We start from the raw sequence: 18,189 nt of genomic DNA, 5'->3' as shown, positions 1-18,189 counted from the left end.
TGTGTGTTCATTATTTGTGTGTTTTGGGTATATATATGTGTGTGTGTGTGTGTGTGTGTGTGTGTGTGTGTGTGTGTGTGTGTGTGTACGCTTATACATCTGTGAAGCTTTATGTGTACTTAATATGCAGTGTGTACGTTTAATGTACATGTGTGTACGTTTAATGTACATCTGTTGCAGTGCTCATATTTGTGTGTTTATATGTGTACCAATGTGAGTGTTAACCCAACCCACTGTCCTCCATTGTTTGTGTGTGTGTGTTGCTCTCCTGTCTCTCCCTCCCTCTCCCTTTGTCTGTTCTTCACTTTTGCTTCCCTCTCTCTCTCTCTCCCTCCCTCCCTCTCTCGCTCTCCCTCCCTCTCTCATCCTCTCCCTCTCCCTCTCTCTCTCATCCTCTCCCTCTGTCTCTCTCTGCCACCCCCTCCTTCTGTCCTCTCCCTGTCCCTCTGCACCCTGTTCTGCGTGTGCGTGCGTGCGTGCGTGCGTGCGTGCGTGTGTGTGCGTGTGTGTGTGTGTGCGTGCGTGCGTGCGTGTGTGTGCGTGTGTGTGTGTCTGTCAGCTGGTTGGCTCGCAGCTCCTCATACACGCGTCGTCTGACCAGCCAGTCCACAGGCGACGTGAGCAGTTCCAACCCCTCCTTACCTCGCAGGTGTGTGTGTCTGGGTCTGTGCATCAGTTGTATTGGTCATGTGTCTGTCTCTGTGTGCATGAGAGAGAGAGAGAGAGAGAGAGAGAGAGAGAGAGAGAGAGAGAGAGAGAGAGAGAGAGAGAGAGAGAGAGAGAGAGAGAGAGAAATCCTTTATTTACAAAGGTGAATATTACATTATCCGGTTAAAACCACACACCATCCAAAGTAGGTGGCTTTAAAAAAATAATTAAAACATTTTTTTGAACAACGTTCAAATATTAGTTTTCCATCAGGTACTGAGCACAAAGCTTCACTAGTATGAAACCAGACGAGAGAGCGAGAGAGAGCGAGAGTGCGTGCGCGTGCGTTCATATGTGACCTTATCTAACCTGTGCGTGTTTGCGTGTGTGTGTGTGAGAGAGAGAGTATGTGTGCGTGTATGGCACAACATTTAATGCCTGGCTGTGAGCTTGAGCGCGGTGCTGTGTGGTGTTGGGGGTGTTGAGGTAGGGCAGGATAACAGGCATTACTGAAACAAGGTTTAGCAGCTTAGCCCCTCCTGTTAAGCCTTAACAAGTGTAAGTGGCAACTCTCCTAATAAACAACCCCTAGGCTTTCTTCTCTTCTCTTCTCTTCTCTTCTCTTCTCTTCTCTTCTCTTCTCTTCTCTTCTCTTCTCTTCTCTTCTCTTCTCTTCTCTTCTCTTCTCTTCTCTTCTCTTCTCTCCTCTTCTCTATTCTTCTCCTCTTCTCTATTCTTCCCCTCTTCTCTTCTCTTCTCTTCTCTTCTCTTCTCTTCTCTTCTCTTCTCTTCTCTTCTCTCCTCTTCTCTTCTCTTCTCTCCTCTTCTCTTCTCTTCTCTTCTCTTCTCTCCTCTTCTCTATTCTTCTCCTCTTCTCTATTCTTCCCCTCTTCTCTTCTCTTCTCTTCTCTTCTCTTCTCTTCTCTTCTCTATTCTTCTCCTCTTCTCTTCTCTTCTCTATTCTTCTCCTCTTCTCTTCTCTTCTCTTCTCTTCTCTTCTCTTCTCTTCTCTTCTCTTCTTTTCTCTTCTCTTCTCTCCTCTCCTCTCCTCTCCTCTCCTCTCCTCTCCTCTCCTCTCCTCTTCTCTTCTCTTCTCTTCTCTTCTCTTCTCTTCTCTTCTCTTCTCTTCTCTTCTCTCCTCTTCTCTTCTCTTCTCTTCTCTTCTCTTCTCTTGGGTAGTTAATGTGATTAAATGGTCAGATGCAGCTATGCTGCTGCTTTATTTGGACTACTGCAGCAGCTTTGAGGCCAGTTTAAGAGTTTTTTTGTCATGGGCACTTGCAAGGAATTTGCACCACTTTGTTTTGGAAACAGCAGATCAAAGATTAGAGAGTGTGTGTGTGCGTGCGCGCACGCGTGCATGCGTGAGTGCGCAGGCAATTCTGAGAACAGCTGTGACTGTTAGCATTTTGCACTCTCTCGTTCCCCTGTCTCCCTCTCTCTGTCCATCTCTCTTTCTCTGTCACTCTATCTCTTTTTCTTTCTGCCACTCTCTCTGTGTCTCTCTCTCTCTATCTCTCTCTCTCTCTGTCTATCTGTCTCTCTCTCTGTCCCTCTCTCTGTCCCTCTGTCTAGTTCTTCTTATGGGCGGAGACTAGATGAGGCGTCCGTTACCCCAGGATCCAACCTGACAGGACTCAGCCGTCTCAACAGTCTAGTGGCTCAGAGGTCTGTGTGGACTGTATGTGTATGTATTGGGAGTGTAACGATGAACATTTACTAAATAGTGAAGTGATATTTACTAGTATGACCAAAGTGGAGTGAGTCTTTCAGCAAAAATGTCTATTTCTGGAAATTCAAAATGGCGGACAATGGAGAAGATCCCCCTTTTCATGTATGAAAAGTGCAATTTTCCCAGTCATAATGAATTGATGGTGGTGGTAAGTGTTCATGAAAAAGGTAACATTTGTGAATGGGCAGCATGAATTCTGGAAATAAACTATTACAAATATTACACAGTGACCTTTAAATGTGCGTATTTTAAATATTACTAATTAGGGGATTTTGTGTATCCTGGCCATCCATAAACGCAGCTCATCATTTTATGCCTTGATTTGATATTCTTGGAGGAGGTTACGTAGGTTCCCAACCAAGCAGTTCAAGCTATTCAGTGAACGTGCCAATGACAATAGTGATGACTCATTGCATTCAAAAGGATGGCATACATCACAAAGATTGGGGGAAAGCAAATACAGATTAAAATATATATATATATTTCCGGGCTTTTGTGCCTTTATTGCTAGGAAAGTGGAGATTATGACAGGAAGGTGAGTGTGGGGAGAGAGATGGGGAAGGATCAGCAAATGACCTGGGCCGGAATCGAACCCGGGTCGCTGTCGTAGTAACTCAGTGCCATACTGTTAGGCCACAGCAGGGCCCCAAATACAGAAGTTGAAATCAAATCCAAATGCTTCAGATTTCTACAGAGTTCTACTGTCCCATCTGAAATTAGTGCCCAGTTAAGCAACTCCAGACCTCTGTAGAAAGAGTGTGTTTTTTGTGTATGGTTACACCTCTATTGTTTATATACATGTGTATGTATGTGCTGTATCTGTGTGTGGGTGGGCGCTTGTGTGTCTACATCTACTCTGTCTATACCCACCTCTGTGTGTGCGTGTGCGTGTGTGCGTGTGTGTGTGTGTGTGTGTGTGTGTGTGTGTGTGTGTGTGTGTGTGTGTGTGTGTGTGTGTGTGTGCGTGTACGTGTACGTGTACGTGCGTGTATGTGCGTGTAGGTGCGTGTGTGTGCACCTCAATAAGCCATTCTTCAGTGTTGCTGACATCAGCCATTTGTGTTGCCATGATACAGGCAAGCTCAGGAACAGGCGGAGAAGAAGGAGCCGACTACCACGGCAACCTCCAACGCCATTACCACGGCGACCACAAGCAGCACCACTGGGGAGCCAGAGAGCAAGCAGAGGCGCAAGTCAGTCCACACACACACACACACACACACACACACACACACACACACACACAGACACCCTCACACACACACCCTCACACACACACACACCCTCACACACTAACTGTACTTGTTGGGGAGACTCCCCTTCATATCAACCCTAACCAAAGAATGCTAAACCAAAACAATTCCAAACTCTACCATTACATTACAGCAATGTTTTGGCACTGGGTTTATTCACACACACACACACACACACACACACACACACACACACACACACACACACACACACACACACACACACACACACACACACACACACACACACACACACACACACACACACACACACACACACACACACACTCTAGTGGACTCAAGAGCAATTTTCACTGCATATTATACCAATGTGTTTATAATATAATCTTAATATTAATTTATGATATAAACGTAAGATGCAACACCAATACAGATACAGCGTGTGTGTGTGTGTCCGTGTCCGTGTGTGTGTGCACGCGTGTGTGTGTGCGCGCGTGTGTGTGTAGGTCGTATTTGACTCCGGTTCGTGATGAAGAGGCTGAGGCCCAGAGGAAAGCTCGCTCTCGACATGCACGCCAGTCTCGCAGGTCAACTCAGGTAATACGCACACACACACACACACACACACACACACACATGTGCACACACATTTCAACTCCGGTAAAACACACTCTCTCCCACTTTTTCTCTCTCCTCTCTCTTTTTCTTTCACAAACACACACACAGTTTGTTATAAACTGTTATGGGTGGGTCAAAGATGTTTTTTGGGCTCACTGGCGCACCAGCATCTAATCACCATAAATTGATTAGTAATTAGTAGAAATGCACCGGATCCAAGATCCAGTTCCGAATCCGGCAGGATAATAGGGTTTTTCACAGGATTTGGTTCCGGCAGGATCTTACGCAGTGGATCCGGTATCTGGCAGTTATCTAAAAAGCAGGATCTGGTGCATCTCTCGTTTTTACGTAGCCTAGGCTTTTCAGTCAGTCTTTCACAACCCCAATCGCTGCTTGGAGTGAAAGCCCTTTGGAAGCGGCCGTTGCAGGCAGTGTGGCAGTAAGCCAATGAGTCTAAAAAATAGTTTGAGCCAATGTAATAAAAAGGGCCCACGTGTGCGAGTAGGCTATGTCTTTCGTAGGATCCGGTATCCGGTTCCAGATCGGGCAGGATCTTGAGCAGTGGATCCGGTATCCGGCAGGATCCTAAAAATCAGGATCTGGTGCATCTCTAGTAATTAGTGGCTGATATGCTGCAATGAATATGCTTCTTAGATAGTCCACTAAATACAAACAAACAAACAAAATCCATACAATAGTGACACTGGCTGTTGTCGGCGTCGTACTGCGTACTGCGTCTTGTGCTACTGCTGAAACTCCACTGACCTGTGTATAAAATGTGTCTTTTTTTGTGTGTGTTTGCGTGTGCGTGTGTGTGTGTGTGTGTGTGTGTGTGGCATCAGGGCGTGACTCTCACAGACCTGCAGGAGGCGGAGAAGAGCATAAAGCCTTCATCGGGCGGCGAGAGCACAGCGAAGGAGAGGAAGAGAGAGCAGGAAGAGAGAGAGGAGAAGAAGAGAGAGGAGGAGGAGAAAGAAGGGAAGCAGAAGAAGGTAGAAGAAGGGGTGAGAACAAGTACAAGATCACGCACGCACACACACAGACACACACACACACACATACACACACGCACACATACACACACAAACCCACATATACACACACGCACACATACACACACACACACAGGCACACAGGCACACACACGCACACATACACACACACACATACGCAAATACACACATCTACAAACACGCCATATGGAAACATACGGAATAAGCATTGTGAAAAAGAAGGTGATCAGGAGACGACAGCAGCACAGGGAATGGCGCCCAGTTTAAGTTTAGGAGATTTAACAATTCCCCATAAACAGAGCAGGCGACATAAAAATAGTCTATGCTATGTTATAGAAGAGAAGGTGATGCTGAGGTGATGGGTTGAGAAGCAGTCAGAGTTGGGAACAAACAAAGCATTTGAACCCAAATATAACCAATCCTATCACTGATTCTTGAGAAAGCGGCTAAAACATGTCTCTGCAATAAACTGCCAATTCTGATGAAAATAAACTACATTTTCATGAACAAAATGAATCCAGGTGTCCAGGACACAGGGGTCTGTTACATAAATGTACAGTCGTTTGAAATATTTAAGTGTAATTTTATTACTTTTCATGGCTATAAACCTGCCCACACCCTGTAAAAACAGCTGTCCCAAGGACAGACATCATCATTTCAATTGACTTAAAATGTAAAAATCACTGATATTATTGAATAATATCACCATGATGTGAAAGTCCATATTGAAGTGGTTCTACAGATATGCACATAGTGCGTGTAAAGCAATATTTACTACTATTTTCTGATTGCTCAAAGTGTGTCCAGCATATTAGTCACCACCGTCAGATTTTTTTTAAAAAGACAATAAAATCAGGTATGCGCAAGGTCATTGTCATTACTTAGGACCCCTTTTCAAACCTTTAGATCTACTGAGTACTTCACCATCACTGAAGCTCCTGTAAGTTTACTAATTTCTCCTCAATTTGATAATTTGTTTGGACACTGGTACTGTCCCAACCATAAACTGTCAACACCGTCGGGGGTTTTAATAGTATTATTGTTAATGTTAATATAATGTTAATATATATACTTTTTCAGAAGCGTCATGAAGCCCCTAAGAAACAGAGCGAAAACGAAGTGGCTAATGTGAGCAAAAAATGCACAATATGTAAAAGAGTGTTTTTTTGTCTCACACCGTCAGATGTCACCACCGTCAGATTTTGTTCCGCTCATCATCTTATTCCATATTTTACTAAATTGTGCTGGTTAATGAAACATTACCAGACATGTTAGTAATAATTGTGACCCAAACTTATACTCCAGCCTCCACTGAGGTGCATTTGGAGGGTTTTTTGTCACAAAACCTGACGGTGGTGACATCTGATGTAGTTCACAAAAAAGCATGTGTTTTACATGTTTTTGACAAGTTTTAAGAATATGCTTCCAATAAGTATCTACAATTATGTTGAATTGTAAAAGTAATTTACCTAAATACAGTAAACTTATTTTTTTTTACTTCTAATTTTGTCTGACGCTGGTGACAAAACCAAGAAAGAGCCCATTTTATGAAAAATGTAAAACATGGGGAGCTTGGCCAATACATTCACTGCACAGCCAAGACGTTCATCTATGATAATACACCTCTATATTTTGAATTTGAACAACTTTAAACCTGTTTATGCCACATTTTCAATAATCTAGGCCTACTTCCTAGAGTATCTAACAAATGAAGAAAAAACACATGCACAAACATACTGTGCACACACAAAAATAAAGTGTTAATGCTAGATGTCATTGACTTGAGAGGGCTATTTATTTTGCTAAATGGAGGTAATAATTAGGTCACTTTCACCACCTTCAGATTACTGTCACCACCGTCAGTTCTTAAGTCACCACCGTAAGAAGGAGTTTTGGACATTTTAAATGAATGTGCTTACAAAATTTTCCTTTGTAGTTGTTGAATTATCAAAGTAATAGCAAATTTAAGCCTACACGAATATTTGTGATATTACAAAAAAATTTTGATCTATTTAGCCATTAAGTAAGCATTGTCTTACAGCACATATTTTTAAATTAGAACACATGAAGCAGTATTAAAATAGAATGAAAGTGAATTTTCAACATTTAAAGGCGTATGTGTGAACCAAAAAACACACACAATCACTTAAAAACTCCAGATACATATGCAACCAAATCAATACACTTTTTATTGCTTTTAATTGTGTCTGACGGTGTTGACAAAAAACAAGGTATGATCGGAGAAAAACCTGATTTCTGAAAAAAATGGAAAATGGGGAGATTGGCCTTGTGCATTTCTGAAAAGCCAAGACCTTTGTCTACCAGGATATACCATATTATTTTGTAATTCACTTCGTTTTTTTCTGTCAAGATTACAACCTGTTTTAGCCACTTTCTCAAGAATCAGTGCTAATTGAAAAGAGCTGATCTAAAGCACCTGAGGAACATCAGAAGCTTCTAGCACTCAACTACCATGACCTGACCAGAACAAACGCTGACGCTAGATTTTATTTGGAATTCAAAGCCTTGTGTAAACAATATACTGTATGTTGTGTGCGTGTGCGTGTGTGTGTGTGTGTGTGTGTGTGTGTGTGTGTGTGTGTGTGTGTGGGTGTGGGTGTGGGTGTCTGTGTGTGTGTGTGACCATCCAGGAGGTAACGTGGCGATCCCGTATCGCTAACCTGCAGAAGTCGGACCTCCTTGGCCTGACCAGTCCTGCAGGATCCTTGCGTCCAGACAGACGGGGTAAGCCTTGACCTTTGAACTTTTGGCCTTGGTTATACTTGTGGATATTTTTACGATGGCATATTTTTTAATCGGTTCATGTATTTAATTGTATGTATGGGACTGGAAATGAGTTGGAGAGAGAGACGGGGGAGGATCCGGGAAATGACCTGGGTCGGGAATCGAACCCGGGTCGCCCGCGTAGCAGTCCAGTGTCCAGCCGACTAAGCCACGGCTGGGCCCCTAAAATATGTTTAAAAAGAGAAAGACAAGAAAAAAATGTACCCAAAAGACAAAAGAACAGGAGATGTTGATTTGTTAGAGTGTGTGCATGAGAACCGCTAGGCTTGGATCTGGTTTGCGCTGCAGGAGAGGGAACGACGAGGAAGAGATGCCCTTTATGGAATTGTTTAATCAGCAAGCTTGTCGTCCATGTGTAAATCAATGCGGCCTGTAGGCAGTAACAAAGTAGGCATCTGGCTAAAAACAAGCAAGATACCAGGTGCCATGCGATTTAAATTATTATCCTCCTGGGTATGATTGCCGATGGCACTCAGCCTTCAGCTTCTTTGATGTCTTTTTTCGAGAATACTTTGGAGTATGTTTTTTTTAAATTCTGTTTGAGGACGTTTCTTATGTTTCAACAAAAGACCCAATGGAGTAATAAAAAATGGGTTGCGATATATACATTTCGAGACGTGTGTAAACGGGGCCTTAACCCCTACCCTCTGACCTGTAGTGACCAAGCATAACAAATACTCCCTTCCTCAGTTTATTTTTTCAAGTGTCACTCATTTTCAATCACTTAAGTGTGTGTGTGTGTGTGTGTGTGTGTGTGTGTGTGTGTGTGTGTGTGTGTGTGTGTGTGTGTGTGTGTGTGTGTGTGTGTGTGTGTGTGTGTGTGTGTGTGTGTGGGGTGTGTGTGTGTCAGACCCAGATGCTTTGTCGGCTGATGCGGAGGAGCAGAGGTGGAAGGAGAGGAGGCAAGCGCGGGCAGAAAGAAAAGCTCGCTTAGAAGAGGTAATGTGGGATTTTTCATTTGTGTGTGTGCACGCGTGCATGTGAGAGAGAGAGAGAGAGAGAGAGAGAGAGAGAGAGAGAGAGAGAGAGAGAATAAATGAATGAATGAATGAATGAATGTGTGCGTTGAGCAGTCCATGTTTGGGTATACAAAGAGGGACTTGAGTATTGTGTTTAGGTGTGGAGTGGACAAAGAGGCCAGGCGCGTGTGTGTGTGTGTGTGTGTGTGTGTGTGTGTGTGTGTGTGTGTGTGTGTGTGTGTGTGTGTGTGTGTGTGTGTGTGTGTGTGTGTGTGTGTGTGTGTGTGTGTGTGTGTGTGTGTGTGTGTGTGTGTGTGTGTGTGTGTGTGTGTGTGTGTGTGTGTGTGGCTAGATGAATGGCTGGGTGTGTATGGTGTGAGTTGTTTATGAAAGTGCTCTTGTGTGTGAGGACATTGTGTTGCCATGAGCGCCGACCTCTGACCCCTGTGTCTCTGTGTTCCAGAACTACAACAACGAAGTCAGCGCACAGGAAGGAAACGGGCAGGACCCGCAGGTGTGTGTGTGTGTGTGTGTGTGTGTGTGTGTGTGTGTGTGTGTGTGTGTGTGTGTTTTTTTACGGTGTGTGTGTGTGTGTGTGTCTGTCTGTCTGTGTGTGCGTGTATGTGCACGCGTGTGTGTGCGTGTGTGTGTGCTTGTGCTTATGTGCGCATGTTCTAGGATATGCATTTTTTTGTTGTGGGTGTGTGTGTTTAGCTCTGCATTTGATTTGTGTGTATTTTATGTGTGGAAGTTTTGAATATCCTGTCGTGTGCTCATAGTATAACATCCCTTAGATAATGATGTTGTGTGTTTTACTTTCAGACAACGAGACAAACAGCCAGCAGGTAAGTGTCTTGTGGACGTGTGTGTGCGCGCGCGCGTGTGCGCGCGCGTGTGTGTGCGTGCGTGCGTGCGTGCGCGTGTGTGTGTGCGTGTGCGTGCATGTGTGTGACTTGAAAATGTACTCACACTTTTTGTCTTTTCGTTCTAGGTCTGACCAATCGTATAATGACTGTATCTTAGGAAGGGGCTCAGAAACGAAGGACTATAAGAAGGTATGTGTGCATGTATGTGTTCCTTTAGTAAATACTGAAAAATAATTCTAAAATGATCTAGAAATGCACTCTTTTCAGAAAAAGAAATTCCAGGATCCAGATCACCTCCATAATGTAATCACTTGTTCCTTTTGCCAACAACTCCACAAAATGTAATCAAAATCTGTTCATAACGTTTTGAGTTATCCTGCTGACAGACAGATATACAGACAGACAAACAAACCAATGTGACTGAAAGCATAACAATTCTAAAAAATGGTTCTCTCATGTGCTATCACTCTGGCTTTCACTCTTTTGCTCTCCCTCTCTTGCCCTCTCTTTCTCTCTTTCTCTCTCTTGCTCTCTCTCTCTCTCTCTCTCTCTCTCTCTCTCTCTCTCTCTTTCTCTCTCTCTGCTACTGTAGTTGTTTGAGGACTTGTCCAGGGAGAACGGTGTGCTTCAGTCCCAGCTGCAGGACACTCAGAGGACCATCAGCCAGACCAGACTGGACCTGGACAAAGCCACACAGGTGGGACACGCGCACACACTTTCATTATTATTTCATTATTATTTAATTATAAAAATAAAAATATTACACAGTGCACCTTTAACACATTGAATACCAGGCGTGTTTTGGAATTTTAGCTGTAGACTCCCAGTCCATTTCATCAATTTTAGTCATTTTTTGAACAGCCAACAAATATTTTGTATTAAACCTACAGACACATGTCAGGGCATGTTCGAAAGCCCAAAATCTCTGTAGTTTTCTGTATGTTTTTACGGTTTGTTCCTAGCATATTCCATTCCGAAGTTATTCAACTCTAAGCGAGCATTGGTTTAGGTGGAAATAGCGTTTTGCCCCATTCGAACTGAGAAAAAGGCTTTTTTGTCACGGGTGCGCTCTTTGACTCTCCAGGATTAAATTGAGGGTCTAAATGCATTTTCACGCCCAAAGAACAACTCCAGAACTCTATTGTTCAGAGCCACATCATCTGAAGTGCTAGCTAGCTAATATCTCTTGGCAGTTTTTGTTCTGTAGATAAAAGTAGACGTGCCAAAGTACTCACCCAAAATTAGGTTACTTCCTGCTGTGTTGCATGCTGTTTTTCATTACAACCTTCCATTTTACACCTATCCTGATGACGCAAAACTCCTTATCCTCCATCATATGTTTAGGAATAAGCTAGCTAGCAAGGCACTTGACAGGGCATGTTTTGATTCTCTAGGAAGTAACTTGAGACGTGACGTGACGTGACGTGACCAGGAAGTGGTTCGATTCGCTATAATAAAGTCAAATACTGTGTGTAATAAAATGCATAGATGATGAAATATCCAGATCCTGACTTTGAATTTGTAGGTGTTTTCATGATCTATGTCAGTTCTGTTTATCACATAATTAAGAAAATCACACAGAATGTGCATTAGAATGTGTAGATTCAGAATCCATTAAAAAAATCGTAATTTTACGTTTTGGGAGCCAATGCATGGGAGGCAAAACATATTTTTATGTGACTTGGTAGTCAGTGTGTTATTGTACTATTCTCTTTACTTTATTTATTCCTTTGTTTCCTTTCATCTCTTTGGTACTCGTCTTGCGTGGCATCTTGTAAGTGTGTGTGTGTGTTTCTCAAGCAGAGGCAGGAGAGGTTCACCGACTGTTCTGCACTCTTGGAGATGGAGAAGAAGGTATGACACACACACACACACACACACACACACCAGTGTTTCCCACAGAAATTTTGGAAACTATGGGGGCAGCCGGGGTTTATTTTGTCCGGGGGGGGGCTCTTCTCACACGGGCCTTTTTTTTTGGGGGGGGGGGGTGTATTCTTGCAGCGTAAATGCAAAACAATGACTACAGTATGACATTGGCGCATGGAGAAACTGTAGGCCTGGGCCTATATTTCAGCCATTTATATTTTGAGAAATAAGGCTACATAAGATTTTACCCATGACTTGTATAACAGTAGTACATTGTCATTGTCAAAAAATGCAGTACAGTGAATAATTTCTGTTTACAACACAGTTTCATTCGTCCCTCATGCAGGGGTCTGGGAAACAATAATAAAACAAAATAGGAGCAGAGATAAGAATTTAAGAGCACTGTGAAATTGTTAACGCATAGACAAAAAGGGTCTTAGAGGGTAGGCTATGCCTTTTCCCCCACACATATCTGTAGGCGTACACATTCTACATGAGGGGTGCTGGTCACAGGGCCAGTTTTTTTCCAAATTCCTCCCATTAAAAGGGCTGAACAACATATTACACATTTATGTCTATATTCACATTCATTACACATTAATTTCTATATGCAGCCCGATGTCTCCTCTGCTGTGTCAATGAAGGTCTGTCACCAAACTCATTACAACTGTAAAACAAAGCCTAGGGAGTGTTAGTAAACTCATCCCAAACCCAAGTAAACTACAACAACTTGACTAGGCTTTTGATCCCTGTCTTTCAAGCACTTGTGGTTCTCTCTATAGCAGGGGTGCCCAACCTTTTTTTAACCAAGATCTACTTTTGAAGTTGATGGTCTGCCGTGATCTAGATAGCTAGGTAGCTACCAAGTCAAATTCAAGGATGTCAGTATGAAAATTCTTTTCAGTGTGTTTTTAAAGTGTGTTGAATAGCCTATCTTTACAAAGCAATGCAGCACTGATAGTATGCAGAGATAATTTCAGTCATACACAAGTCATAAACAACTGAAACAATTTCAAAATGATAAACATTTGGTATATAAAAGGCACATAGGCCCTATTTCTAAAATATGATGAAGCATTATCATGCCTTCAGTGGTATAGGCTACAAATTAAAAAGGGCTCAGAAATTCACCATTTGTTATGGGTAAATAGTAGGCTACTATGAGAGAGAGAGAGAGAGAGAGAGAGAGAGAGAGAGAGAGAGAGAGAGCAATGAGAGAACTCATTGGATTGGTTAACACCCCTGTTAAGTGTGACTTCTTCTATGAAGGTTTTTTTCAGCTCTCTGGGACAGTAGCACAGCAAAGGCTTTCTATTGTGGGTTTGGCCAATCGTTTTGTCCACAACTGAAGCAAGAAACAGCACAAATTGAAGTGAATTCCATACATGTCAACAACTAACATTTCCCTTACACGCGGCACGCGATGTAAACGCAGTTAGCGATGATGCATATCGGCGTGTCATAACGCATCGTTGCGCACATGTTCTGTTACTCACCCGATGTTACACGTGTGCACACATGAATCAACTGTAATACCCTTACGGTCACTTCCTAATGCTTTCCCCTCATTCTGTGTTACCGTGGGACTACTTATCTAACCAATACAGAGTCTATAGGATGTATTTACTCCAGGAGGAAAATGCAAAGGAAATTCAAAATAGTAATTCAAATCGTTTTTAACAAAAACGGATATCGTTTAAAAAAAAAAAAATTAATTTTTTTTTTTTTTTTTTTTTTTTTTTTTTTTTTTTACATTTTCGTAAACTATGGCGGCCAAATTTAAACTATGGCGGGCCGCCATAGTTTCCTCAATGTATGGGAAACACTGCACACACACACACACACACACACACACACACACACACACACACACACACACACACACACACACACACACACACACACACACACACACAAACAGATACACATACAGTACACACTACACTACACATATGCATACATTCAGGCATCAGTATTATCTTGACCAATGCCCTTACCCATCCAGTGCCAAACCAAAAGCACACACACACACACACACACACACACACACACACACACACACACACAGACTTCTACAGGTACAGTGCATATATTCCAAAACAATAATAATTACTATTGTTAATTCATTACTTAAATGTTGTTTTATCGTTCGATTTAAATTTGGCAAATACTAGGGTGCTATAGAGATCATGCAAAGACTAAAATTGATGACAATACATGATGTACACGCTGCACACTTCACACACCCCCTCCCCTCTCGCTCTCTCTGTCCGATCTGTCAGGAGAGAAGAATGTTGGAACGACGTGTAGCAGAGCTGGAGGAGGAGCTTAAGGTAAGAAGTGGCACATTTTTTTTACATTCAGCCCTGTGATTGGCTTAAAAATATCACACAGCTTGGATGCGATTGGCTACTGCAGTGGTTCCCAAACTTTTTCTGCCTGGACTCCCTTTTGCACCTAAGTATATTTTCGCGACCCCCATCCGTCATATTCTAAACAAAATTATTTGTCTGCTAATATTGCTAAATTCTAATGAGATATCCACAGGAAAAGTAATAACATATATTGGCCTTATGAGTGAATATCATTACTAAGTTAAGGCACAGCATTATCAATTTACTGTTACCAGAATGGCAATGACCAAGTCGTAGTGCATTACTGAAGGCCCTGTGTTATATCATAGTATTGTAGTACTATGGTAGGTAACGTTTCAATGACTATTACAGCGTGCCACTGGAGGTACGGCCTGCATTAACCTGTGTTTCCCCTCGATTTTTATAAAAAGTCCATTCTGTCTGCGGCATCCCTGCAGTATCTCCGCGACTCTTTAAGGAGTCCCGACCCAGAGTTTAGGAACCACTGGGCTACTGCGAAGTGTGCTGATGTCATTGTCATATTCACATCTCTCTCTCTCTCTCTCTCTATCTCTATCTCTATCTCTATCTCTATCTCTATCTCTATCTCTCTCTCTCTCTCTCTCTCTCTATCTCTGTCTCTGTCTCTCTATCTCTATCTCTATCTCTATCTCTATCTCTATCTCTCTCTCTATCTCTCTCTATCTCTCTCTCTCTCTCTCTCTCCCTCTCTCTCTCTCTTGCATGTGTGCTGCAGGTGCTGGGGGATTTGAGGGCAGATAACCAGCGTTTGAAGGACGAGAACGGGGCCCTCATCCGGGTCATCAGCAAGCTCTCCAAGTGAGATGGAAACCATGGGAGCCTACGGGGCGGCAAGAGACTTAACACTCTCTTCTCCTCCACGCATGCACACACATACACATAGACACACGTACACATACACACACATACAAGCTCTCTCTCTCTGTCGCTCTCTCTCTCCCTCTCTCTCTCTCTCTCTCACACACACACACACACTCACACACAAGCACATATTCTTTCCAGTGCCAAAGAAGGAATGACGTAGGGAGTGGAGAAAGACAATGGATGAAAAGTGAATGGAATCACAGACTGTATTTTTTTTGCAATTCACTGTGTGTGTGTGTGTGTGTGTGTGTGTGTGTGTGTGTGTGTGTGTGTGTGTGTGTGTGTGTGTGTGTGTGTGTGTGTGTGTGTGTGTGTGTGTGTGTGTGTGTGTGTGTCCACTGCCTATATAAGCACTCGTGCACAAACACCCTCACTGAAGGCCTACCAGCAATGACAATAACAATTCAGCTTGACCAATCTGGGACAACATTGAGAAAGGTGTACACACTTCTAATTTGAACACTTCTCACACACACACACACACACACCATAACAGTTCTCACTGCTTGACAATCACAGAGACTTCGCACACACTTCACACGTGTTCCAGAAGGTTTACCAGATTACCAGCTCAGGTGTGTGTCACACACACACACACACACACACAAACAGATACACATACAGTACACACTACACTACACATATGCATACATTCAGGCATCAGTATTATCTTGACCAATGCCCTTACCCATCCAGTGCCAAACCAAAAGCACACACACACACACACAAACTCGCACAGGTGAAGCACTTGCAACACACACACGCACGCACGCACACAAACTCGCACAGGTGAAGCACTTGCAACACACACACACACACACACACACACACACACACACACACACACACACACACACACACACACACACACACACACACACACACACACACACACACACACACACGTGAAGGAAGCACTTAGTTGAAAGCTGTCTGAAGTTATGGGATTTGCAAATAGGAGAGAAACAGATAAAGTTCCTCTTCTGACTAATCACACACACACACACACACACACACACACACACACACACTACACCATACCGTACTTAACCGTCCACTGAGGGATCACAGGACAGGGGAGCGTGGCGTAGCGAGGCGAGGCCGTGTGTTTACCAGTGCCCAGCCTCCCCCCTCCCTGTCCCCTCTACCCACCGGCTTGGGGCCAGAATCACAGCACCGTTTGTTTGGGGTGGATTTGCCTATTAATAATATGCTATGCATCGTTTTTTGACTCCTTTTTAAAATGATGATGATGATTATTATTATTATTATTATTATTATTATTATTATTATTACCTATGGATATCAAGGTAAAGAATGCTATTTTCCTATGTGTGTGTTTTTGTCTGTCATGTCGAGTTTGTTGTTTCATGTTGGTTGTCAATTCTTAACAACTATTTTGTTGTTGTTTTTTTCCAGGGAAGACTCGTGTTTTTATTGTTATAATAATAATGGTTATTATTATTATTTCATGTACAAATATGATTCCTTTTATGAAGTGGAAATGTGAGTCTTCCCCCTCTCTTACACGGTTTTTCTAATATATGATACGGATGTCTGCACTTAATAAAAGCCATGTGTGTATGACGTGGGGTGGCCTGTCTTTGTGTGTGTGTGTGTGTGTGTGTGTGTGTGCGTGCATATGCGTGTATGCGTGGGTCTACTTGTTGTATAGGGTAATTTAAAACAGATGAGGTCAATGCCATTCACAAACTTTCAAGTCCAGTGCGTAATGTTTTTAGTAGTTTATTTCTAGAATTTATGCTGCCCATTCACAAATGTCAAATTTTTCATGAATATTTACTACCACCATCAGTTTGTATTATGGCTTGGGAATTTGCACTTTTTATGGAGAGGAACCTCTCCATATTTTCTGAGTAACTATCGAAAGATGCAATGTGTGAATCAGCAGCATAAATCTGGAAAATAAAATGTACACATTAGACCATTACAAAAAATAGCATGTATAAGTTCACCACTGTAGATTTTACATTATGTCACAGAGAACGGGTAATGTGATCCAGCTCTGCTTTGTTTACAGTGCCGCGTGTGTGCGTGTGCGTGCGTTCAGAGTAAGGAATAGGCAGACAAGAGTGGATGATGCATGTTAATAACATAAATAAAACTCAAAGTGGGAAAAGACAGAGTGAGTCGGCAGAGAGAAAAGCGAGAGACGGGCAAACTAGAAACAGAAAAAGAGTGTGTGAGAAAGAGAATCAGTGTCAAAGATGAGAAAATACAACATCTACATATTTACATCATTTACCACAGCACATACACACCCCTATAGACTTTCAGGTATGCCAATAAATGAGACAGTGCTCTGTGGAGGTCACAGAAAGAGGGGGGCACAGTTATTAAGACAGAACCTCTGGGGCAAAGTGGCACACAGGCAGCTCAAAATCACAGCAATAACACAAAGAAAACAAAGGCAAAAATCACACGGGCCTCTGCAGTTTATTGCTTGAAACGTGGAATTAGGTGATTAAAGGTGCACTGTGTAGGATGGTGGCCAGAGTAGGTATTGCAACTATGCTGCTCATTGAAACTGTGCTGTCTAGTGCCGAAGTTGATCTTTTCATGAATGTTTACTAAATAATGAGCTAATGCATGTATTTACTGGTGTGACTAAAGTACAGTATGTTTTGCAGCTAAAACTTTCTATTTCTGGAAATTCTAAATGGTGGAGGAGATTCCCTTTTCATGTAAGAGAAGTGCAATTTCCCAGTCATAATGAATACTTACTGGCTGTGGTAAGTATTCATGGAAAGGTAATATGTGAATGGGCAACATTAATTCTGGAAATAGACTATTAAACATATTACACAGTGCCCCTTTAAGTTACGCTAGTGATGCTGCAAGTTACATGCACAAGTGAGGTAGGCTTATTCGAGATTTCGCAATGTCTGCGTGTGCATGCAGACAGCAATGCATTCTGGATGAAAATGTTGCATGTTGCTTGTCCCACACCCCTAAGAAAGTTTGACCAATTAATTTCAAGTGGTAGCTTAATACAGTATGAATCATACCACGATTGTGGGACAAGAATGGAGAACAAATTAAGTTTTAACTTTAACTGAACTTTGTGTATGGCTTGGTCAAACCAATTGGATAAAGGGCTCAAGAGACCTAAAAGGTCAAATGCTAAGTTGTATTCAACTGGCCTTGCTGCGCAGCGCAGGTCACAGCAGGTGTTTGGTGAGTT

General features: G+C 42.6%; 1 protein-coding gene across 6 annotated transcripts in view; it reads left to right on the top strand.

Annotated features, from left to right (window-relative positions):
- zmp:0000001167 (protein phosphatase 1 regulatory subunit 12A) overlaps positions 1 to 16,571 on the top strand; it is a 54,535-nt gene extending 37,964 nt beyond the window's left edge. For 2 of the 6 annotated variants that reach the window (XM_063197241.1, XM_063197238.1), the window contains exons 12-25: positions 560 to 649; positions 2,224 to 2,316; positions 3,457 to 3,573; positions 4,101 to 4,191; positions 5,055 to 5,216; positions 7,877 to 7,970; positions 8,881 to 8,969; positions 9,453 to 9,503; positions 9,812 to 9,834; positions 9,981 to 10,044; positions 10,448 to 10,552; positions 11,635 to 11,709; positions 14,007 to 14,057; positions 14,836 to 16,571. In XM_063197241.1, coding sequence (XP_063053311.1) covers positions 560 to 649; positions 2,224 to 2,316; positions 3,457 to 3,573; positions 4,101 to 4,191; positions 5,055 to 5,216; positions 7,877 to 7,970; positions 8,881 to 8,969; positions 9,453 to 9,503; positions 9,812 to 9,834; positions 9,981 to 10,044; positions 10,448 to 10,552; positions 11,635 to 11,709; positions 14,007 to 14,057; positions 14,836 to 14,922 — 1,192 coding nt within the window. In that variant the 3' untranslated portion in view covers positions 14,923 to 16,571. The remainder of the gene's footprint in view (positions 1 to 559; positions 650 to 2,223; positions 2,317 to 3,456; positions 3,574 to 4,100; positions 4,192 to 5,054; positions 5,217 to 7,876; positions 7,971 to 8,880; positions 8,970 to 9,452; positions 9,504 to 9,811; positions 9,835 to 9,980; positions 10,045 to 10,447; positions 10,553 to 11,634; positions 11,710 to 14,006; positions 14,058 to 14,835) is intronic. The other 4 variants (XM_063197240.1, XM_063197239.1, XM_063197242.1 and 1 more) reach the window with 4 other exon arrangements.
- Positions 16,572 to 18,189: the final 1,618 nt, after the last annotated feature.

The sequence above is a fragment of the Engraulis encrasicolus genome, chromosome 4, assembly GCF_034702125.1.
Source record: "Engraulis encrasicolus isolate BLACKSEA-1 chromosome 4, IST_EnEncr_1.0, whole genome shotgun sequence".
Lineage (NCBI taxonomy): Eukaryota > Metazoa > Chordata > Actinopteri > Clupeiformes > Engraulidae > Engraulis > Engraulis encrasicolus.
Note: the sequence above shows the minus strand (reverse complement) of the source record. Positions and strands in the feature narration are given on the sequence as shown.